Source organism: Mustela erminea, chromosome 4 (assembly GCF_009829155.1).
Source record: "Mustela erminea isolate mMusErm1 chromosome 4, mMusErm1.Pri, whole genome shotgun sequence".
Lineage (NCBI taxonomy): Eukaryota > Metazoa > Chordata > Mammalia > Carnivora > Mustelidae > Mustela > Mustela erminea.
In genome coordinates, this window is record NC_045617.1 from 82,809,970 (window position 1) to 82,826,076 (window position 16,107).

The following is a 16,107-nucleotide window of genomic DNA, read 5'->3' on the forward strand; positions in this document are numbered from 1 at the left end:
CCTCTCTTTTATATCTCCAGTCTCTCCTCTTTATTGGATCTGTCTTATCAACATTAGAACGATAGTCTAATCATCTTTCAAAACTAAATTTCAAGTCTTCCTCCAACTATCACCCTCGACTTGGCTAAATCTTCTACATTCACTGACACTTCCCCCTTATTTCACAAACCAATCAAACCCCAGCTCTCCACTGAAAAGTTTTTTCCCAAAGTCATTGATTCTCTCCGGTTAACTAATACCATAGACCTTTTTCAGCCATTGTCTTCATGAACTTTTAGCGCCATTTTGTAGCAGTAACCATTCCCTTCTGTTGAAAGCATTCTTTCGCCTCTGTGCCACTAAATTCTCCTCTTCCTTTTCTTACCTCTTTGGGTTCTCCTCAGTTATCTTACCAACCCTTATCTTTTTTTCCCTGCTTTTCACAACTCTTTTCTTATGGCCTCTTCCATTATCATTTGGGTTTTTCCCTAGACACTTTTATCCATTACCATGGCTTCAAACCCCATCAAAGTAAATGTCTAGCTAAGTACTCTGTTCCAGTCCCATACTCAGCTGCTCACTGCAAGTCTATACAGGATATTTCATAAGCACTTCAAATATGATAAGTCTCAAACTGAACCCATTATCTTTCTATTCTTTCTGCCTGCTTCTTTTCCAGTTTCCTATCTAAAATCACCCACTTTTCTCCATCCCTAGAGCTATTATCCTTGTCCAGATATTCTCATCCAGATTTATGCATATATCTATGACAGGATGCTCCTCTTGTCTGCCTTCCCATATAGCACTTGTTGACATTTGGTAAGATCTGAGGCCATTTTTGGTTGTCACAAGGGATAGGGTGTGGAATTTGGTGAATAGAAACCAGAGACACTGTGATGTGGCTAAACATCCTTCCGTGCACAGGACATCCCCCACAGCACAGAATTATGCCACCCAAAATGTCAGTAATACTAAGTCTGAGAAACATTAACCTATGCTGTTACCTCTATTCTATCCACTGGTCCTCTCCTCCCCAAATCCACTCCTCCAAACCCTCACTTATTCTCAGTTCTTTCCTTAAATGTCACTTCTTATGGGGAATGTCCTTAACCACTTCAACTAGGTTAACACTTATGATACCCTTTGTAATTATGTATAATTACTTTTTTAAAAGATTTTATTTATTTATTTGACAGAGATCACAAGTAGGCAGAGAGGCAGGCAGAGAGAGGGGAGGAAGCAGGCTCCCTGCTGAGCAGAGAGCTCGATGTGGGTCTTGATCCAAGGACCCTGAGACCATGACCTGAGCTGAAGGCAGAGGCTTAACCCACTGAGCCACCCAGGTGCCCCACATATAATTACTTTAAAGACATGTTTTCCTGCTACACTGGAAAAGAGCAAATCTGTCCATTCACTATTTGTCCCCTCGTACCTGTAACTCCATATGCCTAGACATTAATATCTTGCCCATAAGTTTTAAAAAATAGAACTTTATTCAGAATATTTTAAAAAGCAAATACAACTGTTGTAAATTAGCAATGCTAACACCTATTTTCCCTACCTCACAGTTATCAGTGTTCAAATGAGCTGAAGTACATGTAGGTTTATACTGAAAATCTCACGTCCTGAGCAAACTATGATGGCTGATCACCTCAGGTACAAAGTAATTTTTTTAAATTTCGACTTTGTTAAACAAATATTCTACTATCATTTTTTAAAGTATTTAGAGCAGTTCTGAGTCTTTAGGATGCCCTCGTGTTCATTTCTATAATCATCACAATAACGATACTCTATTATTGTTTCAGGTGTCTTTGGAAATATAGGCTGTGTAGCCTAACGAAAGTATTGTATTTTAAATTTATTAACGAAATCTGTATCTGAATTTGTAGTGGACTCCTCTGAGGAGGAAACAGTACACCCGAGAAGCACTTTTTCCTTTATTCTGTAAAGTGAGCCTTGCCATACACATGTTGTAACAGCTGATGGCTCACTGGCACCAGCAGCCTCATCAAAGTGGTAGAAAGAACACCTGAGAGAAATTACTTAAATTCCCTATTGACATAAACTTCAGTCAACTGAAGTGTATTTCTAAGTCAATATTTTTGCACTTTCACAATTGTTTATCTAATAAAGAGCTATTATTTCATTGATAAAAAGAGCAATCTAGAGGATTTTATTATGTAATTAGCCATTAACTGTATTAAAAGCATTGGTGGGAAGAAATTGGTCATTTCAAAGGGTTGGGGGTTTTATATTATTTCTTAAGGTAATATGTTTGCATCATTTCACCAAACTAATGGGTTTACAATTTACCTCAGGTTCAGATTTACCACACAACACATTGTCCTGTGCCCTTAGTTCTGTGGCACCTCTTTTTAATGATTAGATAACTTAAGGATAATGAAGGCCTTATCGTGTGCCTAATTAGCCATGCAGTCCCTAATGGTAGTCTAACTCATTTAGATAAAAGCAGTTTGCTGATCTGTTCCTTGGCTGGGGGTAGGGAGAGGGAGAGGAGTCTAGGGAGAAAGTGCCTGAGTGTGTGCGTGCTAGAGACACGTACCCTTTCTCCCTGGCTCCCACCCCATCTCCACATTGTAAAAGAGATCAGCAAACTGCCTACACACACACACACACACACACACACACGAGGTTCAAACAAACCACAGCATAAAATTTGGGCTTCTTGATAACTATTAAAGGTTTTGTCTAAATGGGTATATTCCAAATACCAATTTCTTCCATATCCCCAGCTTTAGGCTTTCTGTTTATATTTAAGTGGAAATTTCTTAGATCAGGAATGGTCTTTTTTTGCAATCTCTTAAGTTTCTGATATTAGGAAAGAATAACTGAAAAATTTCCCTTCCTAGGCTAACTGGAAATTTTTCAGTATGTCCATGTAAAGAAACATCAATTGCCCCAAATCAAACTTAGCTCTGTCTGAAGTTCTCAATTATTCAACAGGCTCCTCAGAAATTAACATTTTTTAGTATATTTGCCAGCAAGGATGGTTAGCACTTATTGTTCAGTTTGGAGTACATGTTATGGCAGACACAAATAGAAATTAAAATAATTCTTACCTCATTCTTCAGCTTGCTTCCAGAAAACCTTAAAAATCAGTACATTTTCATTAGTTAAAATAGAAATATAAAATTACAGCAATCAAAGAAATGCAGAAGGCCCACTAAAGTGGTGACTTCAATCATGATTAGTGAAATAAACCTGGAGAAATCAGTTGGATTTTCAAAGAGACCCACACATTCTTCTCAAGTTACTTAAAAAATAAACTATTAAGGGAAAGTAAAATGAAGAATATTTAAGGAAATCAGATAGGATCTGAGGCAAGCAAAGCACACTTGACAAGAAATGTTTATTTTTGTCCAGGGTATACCTTCATTTTCCAGTAAATATAGCCAGTAAGCCACCATTATGTTCTTTACCACATCTGAGTTCATCTTGGTATGACTTAGGTGACCCAAATGATTTTTTTATACAAGTTACTTTACTTTTCAAATTAATTTATTCCTTTGCAAGCTAAGAGCAGATTACCATAAGTTAACATCAGATGCAGATTTAATTATTCAGAGATCCAGTATTTAAAAAATAATAATTGTATAGTATCACTGGTTTTGTTGGATGTCACCCCACTTATTCATGACCTCCTTTTGATAGCTAAGGATAGATTAGAGAAGTGTGTTCTTTTATATTCATTTGTGTTTTTTCTTTCATACAGATTCAGCAGGTCATTAGCTTTAACTCACTTAAGGTAAGCTGGTATTCAAAGAATGTATTATTAGAGATGACTTATAATAAACTTTTCATCTCTGTAAGGTGTTGATCCAGCACATAGATTTTTATTTTATTTTATTTTGAGTAGGCTCCACACCCAGTGTGGGGCTTGAACTCAGGATCCTGAGATTGAGTCAAACGCTCTATTGAGTGAACCAGCCAGGCAACCCAACCTCACAGATTTTTGAAACAGTTTATACCTTGGGGGAAAAAAATACATTTTTCTGCCTATATTTTAGCCAAACCAGCCTGAAAACAGACCTAGTCTTATGAGTAAATACTAATTTAAAAGCAATTCTGCTTCCTTGATTTCTCCTTTTCATCTCTCTGGGAGATCTTGTTCACTATTAATTTTTCATTAATGATAGCAATTATATAAATTCCCTGGTAATCTAGACCACATCGTTGTAAATGTCCATACAAAGTTGAAATTAAGGTCTGATGCTTTAAAGAAAACATTCCAATAAACAAAATGAGAGTCTTATTCAATTGCTATTATGCATCGGTAAGGAAATGCAAAGAACTTGTCTTGAAAAAAGTAGAACTCTACCTTGTCAGGCCCTTTCCAGAATAAACGGAGTGGTAATATGCACTGCTCTCTTTGATGCCAATCCCATAATAATGATACCTAGAGCAAGGACAGGAATTGGCTCTGTGTTAATGAAAGCATTTTTTGAAGGGGAAAAGGAAACTAAAGTATAGTTGAAGGATAGCACAAGTAAGAACTGCAACCCCTTTATCACTTCCTTTCCTGATATTTTTTCAAATAGCACCTTAATGTGCTAAATCCCCTTGATGGTCATTAGCCCTACTTATGGTCATATTTCTGGCTCTGGGATTAAAAAAGGATCCCCTTTTTTAATCCCCTACGAACCCCTAAAATAAATTGAGTTTCAAAAACCAAAACATTTGTCAATGTAGACATTTAAATGTAGTCACCTAAATTTGTAAATGTCAGCACAGGCTCCAAGTATACCAAGTATCTATCTGCAGACTGCTGTTCAATTTGAACATAGTCAGTTGAACAAGAAAATGATAGGTTTCCTTTACAGTGTATTTAATGGATGGAGAAAATAGTATGACATTGCATGGAGGAAGACACCAATGTCATGTACAGGGATATGTATGGAACATGTGATCCTCCAAGTTATTTTCCTCATGAGGAATGAGAAGTCCAATTCCTTGTCATTTTCACTTCAAAATTTTGAGCAACAATGAGGGGAAAACTATGTCATGAGTCAATGGAAACATGCAACATGGAAAGTAACAGTGTTACAAATAATTTGTTATAGATGTGTCTATGGATCCTGAGCTACAGACAAGAATAGCATTTCATCAGCTCTCAAGTTGCAACTCATTCTTCTCAACTGCAGAATTCTGACTGATGATATACCCAAGTACAAACACTGCAACTATTATACAAAAGCTCATCAAATAGTGGGGATTGAGGAAGTGTGGCCAACACCAGCTAACGTCCACATCCCCTCTTCTTCCCCTCCCATAACCCATGCAGCAGCAGCACTTGCTTCCTTATCTATTGTTTCTATTTGCATTCATCTGAAACCAGGTAAGGAATGAAATAAACAGGAGTAAGGGGCTTTCTATAAGACTTCAATGTGACCATATTTAAAATTTTATTACTTAGCATCATCACCTGGGTTTGAAGTGGACAACTAAGTGAAGGATCTGTTTCAGGGCCCCTTTTCTGATCTAACAATAAAATAAATAAATAAATAAATAAATAAATAAATAAATAAATGACTTGGCAGAGCAAATTCACCCCTAAACATTTTCAAGGTCTAGGACAAGAGTACAAATGAAAGCCCAATACCATATATTTAAGTATTTAAATATAAGTCAAGCTAACAAACCACTCAATAAAATACCCCTGTTCTTCTATCTTGACAACATACCTCCATGATGATCGGGTAGGTGGGTTTGAATTTAGAACTCTTCATGTGTGAACATGGTGGTGGGAGAAGAGCCATCCTCAACCCTTCTCTTCCCAGGCCCTGCTCTTCCGTTCACTATGAGGAACCTCTTGTGAACACACAGCCTCCATGTCCAAGATCAGTCCAATCCTTCAACCACCACCACCAAAGAGCTATTTACCTGTGGTCACCTTTCAGATCTATTTAAACTGGTGGAGCACAGCACCCTTCTCAGGATGGGCCGGGGAAGAGTCCCACATAGGAGGGAGAAGGCAGGCGTGAGGCTGTTTGGACAGAGAATTCTGGGGCCCCAGGGACCTGCAATGTGGGCTAGAAAGAGAATGTGGTCTTGCAGTGGACATATTTACTCAAGCTATGGACTCCTACTCTCCTGGGAAAAAGAGCAGTGGGAGAAGGGCCAGCAGAGAGCCTTTCAGACTGTGAGGCCCAGAGATGGCTTCTCTCCCAATAAGTTCTAAGGTCAAAGAAGTCACTTTTAATGACCCTGCACTACTTGAGATGGAGAAGAAAGAATTTTTAAATATGAAAACAAAAATTACATTTATTATAATAAACATATTTGAGAAATGGTAGGAGGGATGATCAAGGTAAATGGAGATATTATCTGAATTCTGTGAACTGGGAACAAGTTTTCAATACAAGGACAATAAGGAGTCTGTTAACCTGAGCAGAGGAGGTTTATAATTGTTCCTGTTTTACAGTATCTAAAATAAGAAAATCTTATAGTAGATGAGGAAAAGAAGAATCCCTAAGGTATACTGGAACAAAGTATATTGGAGATGAAGGAAGGATGAGAGCGATGGAAACTCCAAAATATGGACCTGACTTAATTCTCCAGTGAGAAATTAAAAGAAGGAAGCTTATTTAAGTCGCAAAGACCTTACCCCAAACAACTATAGATAAGGAGAAATACCTAAAAACCACAAAAAATGAGCAGATTTAGATGTTATTGGGCCAAGTATATTAGAATTAGTTAATGAACCTAAGAGTCTGAAATAAGTATTAATATTTTCTTGATTAAATTTTGGAACAAAGATAGCAGAGGGAATGTCTTTGTGTTAAAAGAGATAAAGCAAGGGATGTTTGAGAAAAGTGGATCAATTATAATGGAAATATATTGTAATTTCATGTTCTCTGGCACAGTTCTCTATTTATTCTATAGATGCTAGAGTTTAAATAACTGTATTTTAGCCACTTGCTAAAGTAATATATGCTAAGCATTGTTTTAAAAGTTGATCATTTTCTTTTATTAGAACTTTAATCTTCTTGTTTCTCATCTATGATCCTTTTTTCAACATTCACATACTATCATACTATGGTAAGGTGGTTCTTCACGCAGATTGGAGAAGAAATTACATTGCCCAGAGGTAGACAAAAGCGTAGGACAAGTGGAAAGGATAAGCAGGAGTTGAACAAGTATTAGAAGACATACTGTGTCCTGATGACTATGCTAGATGTCAATACAATGACAAAACAGACATGGAAAATCAGGTCAGGAATGTGCTTCTCTACACCCTTGTTCATGGCATCCTGAGCCATACCATTTGCCAGTCATGGAACACTGACCACACTGACCAATACTGGGCATATTTTACTTCCATTTTTTAAAATCACCTTATGGTCACTTAAAAAAAAAAAAAAAAGCTGCACCATCCTTTAGGACTCAATAATACTGACTAATATGAATTTATAATTTTTTTGTACTTAGGACTTTTAAGAAAAGGGTATTCTCATGACACAATTCATTGGTTCCTTATTTTTCTAATAGGACTGTATTATTATGCCCCCTCTTTTCCAGTCATTAGGGAAAAACATCTTTACAAATGGAAGTATGGGGGTGCCTGAGTGGCTCAGTGGGTTACGCCTCTGCCTTTGGCTCAGGTCATGATCCCAGCGTCCTGGGACATATTGGGCTTCCTTCTCAGCGGGAAGCCTGCTTCTCCCTCTCCCACTCCCCCTGCTTGTATTTCCTCTCTCGCTGTCTCTTTCTGTCAAATAAATAAATAAAATCTTAAAAAAACCAAAAAAACAAAAACAGAAGTATGTAATGCTTCCAACTACATTCAGAGTCAAGATTTTATACCTTACCATACCCCTGCTCCAACCCCAGCAAAAGAAAATCCTTTTAAAATACTTTAAAGATTTCATTTATTTGTTTTTGCTAGAGAAAGAGAGAGACAGAGCAGGAGTAGAGGGGAGGGGCAGAGGGAGAAGCAGACTCTCCAGTGAGCAGGGAGCCCAGCCTGGGACTTGATCCCAGGACCCTGGGATCATGACCTGAGCTGAAGGCAGACGTTTAACTGACTGACTGAGCCACCCAGGAGCCCTAAAATGCTGTATTTTATTCACGGGCCAAAAGTAAATGACACTATCAACCCAGACACAACTGAGCACTCTGTTTCAACTGGCTATGTTGCCTTCATACTTGGGAAGCAAAAGATAAACACACACACACACACACACACACACACACACACACGTACATATAAGCAAAAGATATATAGATATATAGATATAATTTTGTATTTCAATTTTGTTTGTAATTAGAAATCTTTAAGTGAAGATGTTTTGATATGTTTGCACTCAGTGTAAACACTCCTAGCTCAGCATGAATCTTATTAAGCAAGCATTGATATCTAACAGGAATCACCAAGACTTATACCACTGATCTGGATTTTTCATATTTGATCATCCATATATAAACAAAGACCCTTTCTATAATGTAAGCTCCCTATAATAGAAATCAATAAACATTTGCTAAATAAATAAATGACACGAAAAAAGTTAGAAGTAACTGCATTATAAGGAAAACTTTACAAACAGGAATTTTTCAATGAAGGCCATGCATCTTGTATCAGATATTAAATATATTAGCACAATTTTAAATTTGGTGGAGATTAAAGAATTTCTTGTCTAACATGGTGTAAGAAATATACTAACTCCTTTAACCTTTTTATAGGTTAAATATAAGAAATATACTAACTCCTTTAACCCTACCATGAGCACTGTTTAAACTAATCTATTATTGTCACAATTACTTGCTCTCCACAAATCATGTGTTTTCTCACCTCGGCACCCTTACTTGATTGAATTCTTCATTGGGAATGCCCTTCTTCCTTTCTGTCATGGTTTCTTAACTTACACCCCAAGGCATAGCTTTAATGCTTGAAGCTTGCCTGGTTTCTCAGACAAATCTAATCTCTCTGTCCTTTAAGCTCCTCTCCTCTCTTGGTCATTTATCCTATGTAGCTTTATACCTCATACCACTGGTGTGTCTCTACATGGCTTAGCTGTCCCACTAAACTATAAGGTTTAGAGGAAAGGAACTGTATCTTTTGCTTCATTGATACTCTCCTTAGAAATTACTGTATAGAAAAATCCTCGCTTATTGAAAGATGAATCAATGTCTCCTGCTAGAAATTTAGACACTTATAAAACACAGATTCCCTTATAGCCAACAGTTTCAATAACGGCCTCGTCGTATCAAGCATTCCTACGTCACCAGTAAAATACTGGGGTCAAACAAGGGTGGTATAGCTAAACAATATGTACAAAGGACATGAAATCAGTGTATTTAAGCAGAAAGACTATGGCCAGGAATATAAATCTTAATATTTCGCAATGACCATTGTAATGCTTTAGCACTTTCATATCTAGTTTCTTCTGGAACCTATAAAATAAATAATCTTTCTCCCTTAACCTTCCTTTTAGTCTACTAGATACATGTTATCACTTGAGTGATGATTTAATGTCTTTGAGAACAGAGAAGAGATAATAAATGAGCAGCTCTGTCTTCCTAACAGCTAAAGGTAAACCTCATAAAACCAGGGAGAGTAATTTCATGCAAAGCATACATGGATTTTTCATCTCAAGCGCAACATTTTACAACATGATTTTACTGTTAATATATTCCCCTAAAATAAATCTTGCTAGGAAATATTTGCCAGAAATATTCCAGTACAACAAAGACATATGGTTGGTGCATGTCAAATAAAAGGTAAGAGTTGCACAAGTGTGTGCTAGCTGGTTATTTTAATTTATATACCGCTACCCAATGCTGATTCTGTGGGTTACTCTGAATAAAAATTTCCAAACATTTCAGTTTTTTCTCTATATATGATTCGTATCCATTTTTATTTAAAAGGATATGTGATAAATGTTTAAAAATCCTGGGTATGTGCATAATACAAGGATCTTTGTGGGGTGCCTGGATGGCTCAGTCAGTTAAGAGGCAGCCTTTGGCTCAAGTCATGATCCTGGGATCCTGAGCCCCTTGCTCAGGGGGAGCCTGCTTCTCCCCTGCAGGCCATTCCCCCTGCTTGTGCTTGCTCTCTGTCTTTCTCTCTCATTCAATCTCTCTATGTCAAATAAATAAAATCTTTTTAAAAAATGCAAAGATCTTTGTGATTATCTAATAAATTGTGTTCATTCATTTGTGTCAATTGCCCTTAGCCTTATTTCAAATGACAGATATCATTTACATTTGAGCAATAAAGATTTATTAGTTTTTAATGTCCACATTTTGAGGTGAACAAGTTATAAAATATAAAGAATTTTTAATAGGACAAATGAAATTATTGCCGCTCTTACTACTAAAGTATTTACATTGTGTCTAACACTTTTCTTCATTTGCTGATAAATTTCTACTTGCCCCTATAGTTTTTCTTTTCTAGTTCAGTCATTATATAGAATTCCTGAAACATATGTTTCCACTGAGCTAGTAGCCCCGATGTTAGTTTACACTACACAAATGATCACTGATAAGGAAATGATGGGATTAAGCTGTTCAGGGACTTGCAATAACTTACTATGATAAGAGCAGCTGCCGTATCAGTTTTATTAACCCACTAAATCACTACTAATAAATAAGATAATAGCTTTTGTCCATCATGTCTGAAAACCAAGATTCAACTGATCAAAGTCTACAAGAAATTAAAATGTAACTTCAAATCAAACAGTCTACTGTGTACATGAAATCTGCATGGTGGTCTCCACTGTGTTCTCCCTTATTCTTCTGAGCTTTTCTGAGCAAGGGTGAGAAACAGGTCTTCTTTCTTCATCACTATGTCCCTGGGGCATAGTCAGCACCGATACTGAACAAAATGCTCATTAAATAAATGAATATTAATAGTGAAAAATTTTTGATCCCACTGTTTGCATCTTAAAAACTTTAGCACCATGCTTTATACACTGATAAAAATATGAATGGATTGATTTTTGATATAATCCATTCATGACATGATAGGCAAAAATTACTTTTCATTAGCTACTCTTTAGTGCCTATCTGATTTTGTTTCAGTTACTTTTTTCAAAACCCAGATTTCGAAAATACTGCACAGAAAAAAAAAATCAAATGTATATTTTGGCATTGTTAGTAAATCAAAGAGAAAACAACAAAAAGCTCAAAAAACTCAAAAGCAAAGTGAGTTTCTATCTTGGTATTGAGAATGTATGGAGTCTGCCACTGGGGCTTCTTGGCAGGGAGGGGATGGTGTCTGTGAAGGAAGGGACAGAGAGCAGAGCTTTGTCTCTGTAAACTCACTGACCTTGTCCCCAAGGTTCACTCAGGTGTTAACTTTTAAAGACCTTCTCTGCCCAACCCTCTCCCCGCATAACCAAAGGCAGCAATGGCTTCTTATGTAGAACATGAGACAGGCCCCTGGAAACAATTATTCAATTTTTAATTGTTTCTAATTTTGACATTGCGTGATACCTGGTGATCAGTGGTATCTACCTAGTGATTCTGTCCATTTGGATTTTTTGTTTGTCTTTATTTTATTTCTTTTTTTTTTTTTTTAGTTTTTATTTATTTATGATAGAGGGCAATATCAAGAGAGGGAACACCAGCAAAGCAGAGCTGGAGAGGGAGAGCAGGGAGCCAGATATGTGGCTCCATCCCAAGATGCTGGGATCATGACCTGAGCCCAAGGCAGACACCTAATGACTGAGCCACCCAGGTTCCCCAGGGTGTTTTGTTTGTTTTTAATGTATGTTTTATATATTTTATCTCTTCCTTTGGTTCAGTAAATTTTTGCTTCATTTTATTTAGTTAAACTTTTTCATCTTTCACTTCCATGAGGGGAAGTAGCAGCATGTGCAGAAAGGTGGGGAGTGAGGACCAATCATTGTAATACTCAGTTATGTCAGAACTTAGAGAAACAGAACCTGAAAACAGATACAAAATTCACTCCTGTTTTTTAGATCCTACTAATCAATCTCTTCGTCACAAAGAGCAGTGTTTCCCCAACTACCAGATTTTATACAGGGAATAAAATTTGAAGAGGTTTGATGAACCCTAAAGGTATCCAAGGACAGTTTTAGAAACAGTGGTGCTATCTTTTGCCCAGAATACGGAAGAATCTTTTGCGTTAATCATGATCTAAAATAAATTGTTTGAAGGACTCAAATGAAATGACTGGACATACTTTAGTTATTCTATGACATTTGGGCAAAAATTGAGAGCTTATGTTTTTAAATAACAATCATTAGGCAGCTGTATATTATTATATTTTAATATATGATCCACAGAAGTAAAAATAAATCAATACTAAATTTATTTATTTTTAAAAATAATTCAATAAATATCTAGTGATATTATAAACACTACTGCAATAAAATAAGTTTTGCAAAATAATGGTAAAATTTGGAGAAATTATAAATTCCTGTTTCTCCAAAATATTCTTACTTCTTCATTCAGTTTCACCAACTCATATTACTATAGACATAAAATATTTTTTATATTTTTTTTATATTTTAATATATTTTTATATTTCTATGGACACAAAAATATTAAACTTTTGAGATATTAACTAGTCATTAGAAATGATGACTATAAAGATAATATACCAACATAGAGAATTGTTCAGGACAAAAATTAAAAGCAAAAAGTAAGCGTGGGGGCGCCTGGGTGGCTCAGTGGGATAAAGCCTCTGCCTTCGACTCAGGTCTGGGATGGAGCCCCGCATCGGGCTTTCTGCTCAGCAGAGAGCCTGCTTCCCTTTCTCTCTCCCTGCCAGCCTCTCTGCCTACTTGTGATCTCTCTCTGTGTGTCAAATAAATAAATAAAATCTTAAAAAAAAAAAAGTAAATGTGTGGTTGTGCCACACATTTGTTTTTATATAAAACATAAATATCTCTAAATAAATATAAAATAATTTAAAGTGCCTTATGATTAAGGCTTCAGAAAATATTAGCTATTTAGGAGAGCTTGGGTGGCTCAGTCAGTTGAGCGAATGCCTTCTGCTCAGGTCAGGGTCCAGGTTCCCAGGGTTCTGGGGTCAGCCCTGTATAGGGCTTCCTGCTCACAGGGGAACTGGCTTCTGCCTCTTCCCCTGCCCTATATTCGTACTCTTTTTCTCTCTTTCCTTCAAATAAACAAATAAAATCTTTAAAAAAGAATCTAAAAGATTCTGAAAGAATCAGAAGAATCTGATACATTAGTAAGTTTTTAAAACAGATTAGGCAAAAAATGAAATTTATACCTCAAAAAATCAAAATTTCAATTAAATAATTATTTTCTTGATATGGCTGATATGAGGGGGGAAGTAGGATTTACTAGTTGACAAAACACAAACTTTAGAGTCAGATAAACTTTGATTTAAATGCCAACATTGTTATTTTACAGCATGTGTGTGGCTTCGGGCAAGTCAGTCATCTTTGAACTAGTCTTCTCATTTGTAAAATACAGTAATTCCATCTTGTATTGTCACTGTAAGGATTTGAGAGTGTGTAGTTGTGAGTGTGTTTGTGTGTATGTGTGTGCAGTGCTCGATAAATAGTAACTTTTAATTGCATTGCTGATTTGGGATAGTTTCATATTATCAAGGACAGTCAGGTTGAAAGCATATTCATTTCTCCACCCATTCCTATACTTTACTCATTTAATTCTCACAACAAACCTGTGAGACGGACACTGTATACCATCTTTACTGATGAAAAACTGAACAATTCATCTGGTGTCACACAGGGACTATACATGGGAGTAATAGAATAAAAGTTCAGAATTGCCCAACTCTAAACTTCATGCTCCTAACTCTAGGCAACTCTTAGAAATAAATAAAGATGAGAAAACTATCTGGCTAAGAATAATTACATCAAAACATTGTCAATTGCAAGATACACAAACTCTCCATCTCACTGTATCATTCAACATCCTCAGTTTCCCTACGGAAAATGCCTTTTCCCCAGGATATCAAAATACCATGAATATAATAAGCAAGCTACAAAAAGCAAATGGCATATCAGGAAGGTAGGAAAAAATTCAAATTATTAATGCTTCCCTCTTGGGCACATCTGCTCTTAGATGTCAGATAAATTGCCTGAAGTTACCACATATTGTTACGTAAACCTAAACACTGGAGCCTCAGAGTGTCACAATGGACACGGTTAATGATTCATCCTTAATCCTGAAGGCTCCTTCTAGCATTAATTGGCTTTCTCCGCAGCCTGCCTGCCTGTCCTCCTGCAGACCCATGAAGAGGATTTCTCTGCATTGCTTTGGCTCTTTTCCTACTACTTACCTATGTCAAACACTAGCTGATCTTTCCTCCACCTACACAAGTCAGTAGGAGTCAAATTCATTAGAAATCAGCCAGTTAAACTGATTGAACTTTGAAAGACAAGTCCTGATTTGGTTAGAAGGGAAGAACTTACTTAGTGGTTTTCAATCTGGCATTTTATCACTTCTTCTCAGACCACAGGTTGTTAACATTAATAGGAATCAGTTAAATAAATATTCATCGATCATCTGTTATGTAGCCGACCACACAAAGGTTATGAAAGTGAATGAAACAAAGTATCTATCCACAAAATAGTATCTTTTGAGGGGGAAGAGATAAGTTAATTTCACATTAAGATAGGTACGAATGAACTGCACTGAGGGCACAGAGAGAGAGCCTACAGTTGAGGGAAATTGGAAGGGGAGATGAACCATGAGAGACTATGGACTCTGAAAAACAATCTGAGGGTTTTGAAGGGGCGGCGGTGTGGGAGGTTGGGGGAGCCAGGTGGTAGGTATTATGGAGGGCATGTATGGCATGGAGCACTGGGTATAGTGCATAAACAATGAATTCTGTTAATTCATTTAATTTCTGTTAATTCATTTAATTTCTGAAAAGAAATTTAAAAAATAAGTTAATTAAAAAAAAAAAAACAAGAGATAAGTAAAAATTCAAAAGAAGAGGGAGTTCATGAGGCATTCTTTTCAATGGGTAAGCTTTCAACATACCTGCAAGGGAAAGGGAATTTTCCATGGAGGAAGACAGTGTAAACAAACGAATGACATCTGAGGAAGAAGCAGAGGGTACTGGCCCTAATTTGATGGGAACACAGGTTCCATGCTGAGAAGTGAGAAGCAGGTGGTAAGGTAGGCAAATGGCTTGTGACTAAACCATAATGGACCTTGAATGTCAAGGTGAGAAAAATCTGCCATGAGCTGCTAAAAGTTTTGGAGTATGACATGATGGAATGGAACCTTCAGAAGGTTGATTTGAAGAGTTGTATTGAGTGGACTGGAAAAACAGAGTGAAGGCCAGATTATGAAAGTGAGAATGGAGAGAGACCCGTTCAAGACAATTCATAAAGTGAGATTTATTCTTTCTGGCAAGTGACTAAGGCTGAGCTACCCCACAGGTGGCTCCTCGACACACGTGAGTACTGACCCCCTGAAACTGGACTAATCTGAATGGAGATGTGCGCTCGGTATAAAATACAGCCTGGAGCTCAAACGCTTAGCAGAGAAAAAAAGAGCATAAAATATCTCAAATGTTTTTCATTTTGATTACTTGGGGAAATGACAGCATTTCAGATATACTGGATTACATGAAACATTAAAATCAAATAAGATCTGTTCCTTTGTACTTTTTCCAATGTGGCTACTAGGAACGTTTGAAATAAATACGTGGCTGTGTTGTATTCCATCCGGCAATGCTGAACTAGATGTTAGGACAGGAGAAGATGCTGCGTGAGCTAGCAAATGAATAGCAGAAGATGGAAGAGGAGTTATCAGTGTTGTGACAGGGAAACCCTGGGAGACACTTCATACACTGATTTATCTCGAGAAGGCTCTGTCAGCAGGTTCACATGCTAGATGGGTGCCAAGGAAGATGACTAATGGTAAAAATGAGCCATGGAGTTTCTCTTCCAGTAAAGACAGACACTAGGACACAGGCATGGGAACACTGGTAAGGGAAGTGAGCAGAGTTGCTCTTTCAAGGAACAGCAACGAGAAGCAAAATAACAGAGCAAGTGTGAAGAGTCTAGCAGGTTTGAGATGATTTTATTTTTATTAACTGGAAGAGACGCGAATATGCTTGTAGGCAGAAGGAGAGGCAACCCTGAAAACACAGAGGGCAGAGGCAATCATGGACAAATGAGAACCTAACACTGG

The 16,107-nt window shown here is 37.0% G+C and overlaps 1 protein-coding gene across 1 annotated transcript in view; it reads right to left on the reverse strand.

Moving 5' to 3' along the window:
- RFX6 (regulatory factor X6) overlaps positions 1–16,107 on the reverse strand; it is a 62,118-nt gene that overhangs the window by 39,588 nt on the left and 6,423 nt on the right. The window contains exons 5-6 of the mRNA XM_032339715.1: positions 4,319–4,396; positions 3,060–3,087 (exon numbers count right to left, since the gene is read on the reverse strand). Of these exons, the coding sequence (XP_032195606.1) occupies positions 3,060–3,087; positions 4,319–4,396 (106 nt within the window). The remainder of the gene's footprint in view (positions 1–3,059; positions 3,088–4,318; positions 4,397–16,107) is intronic.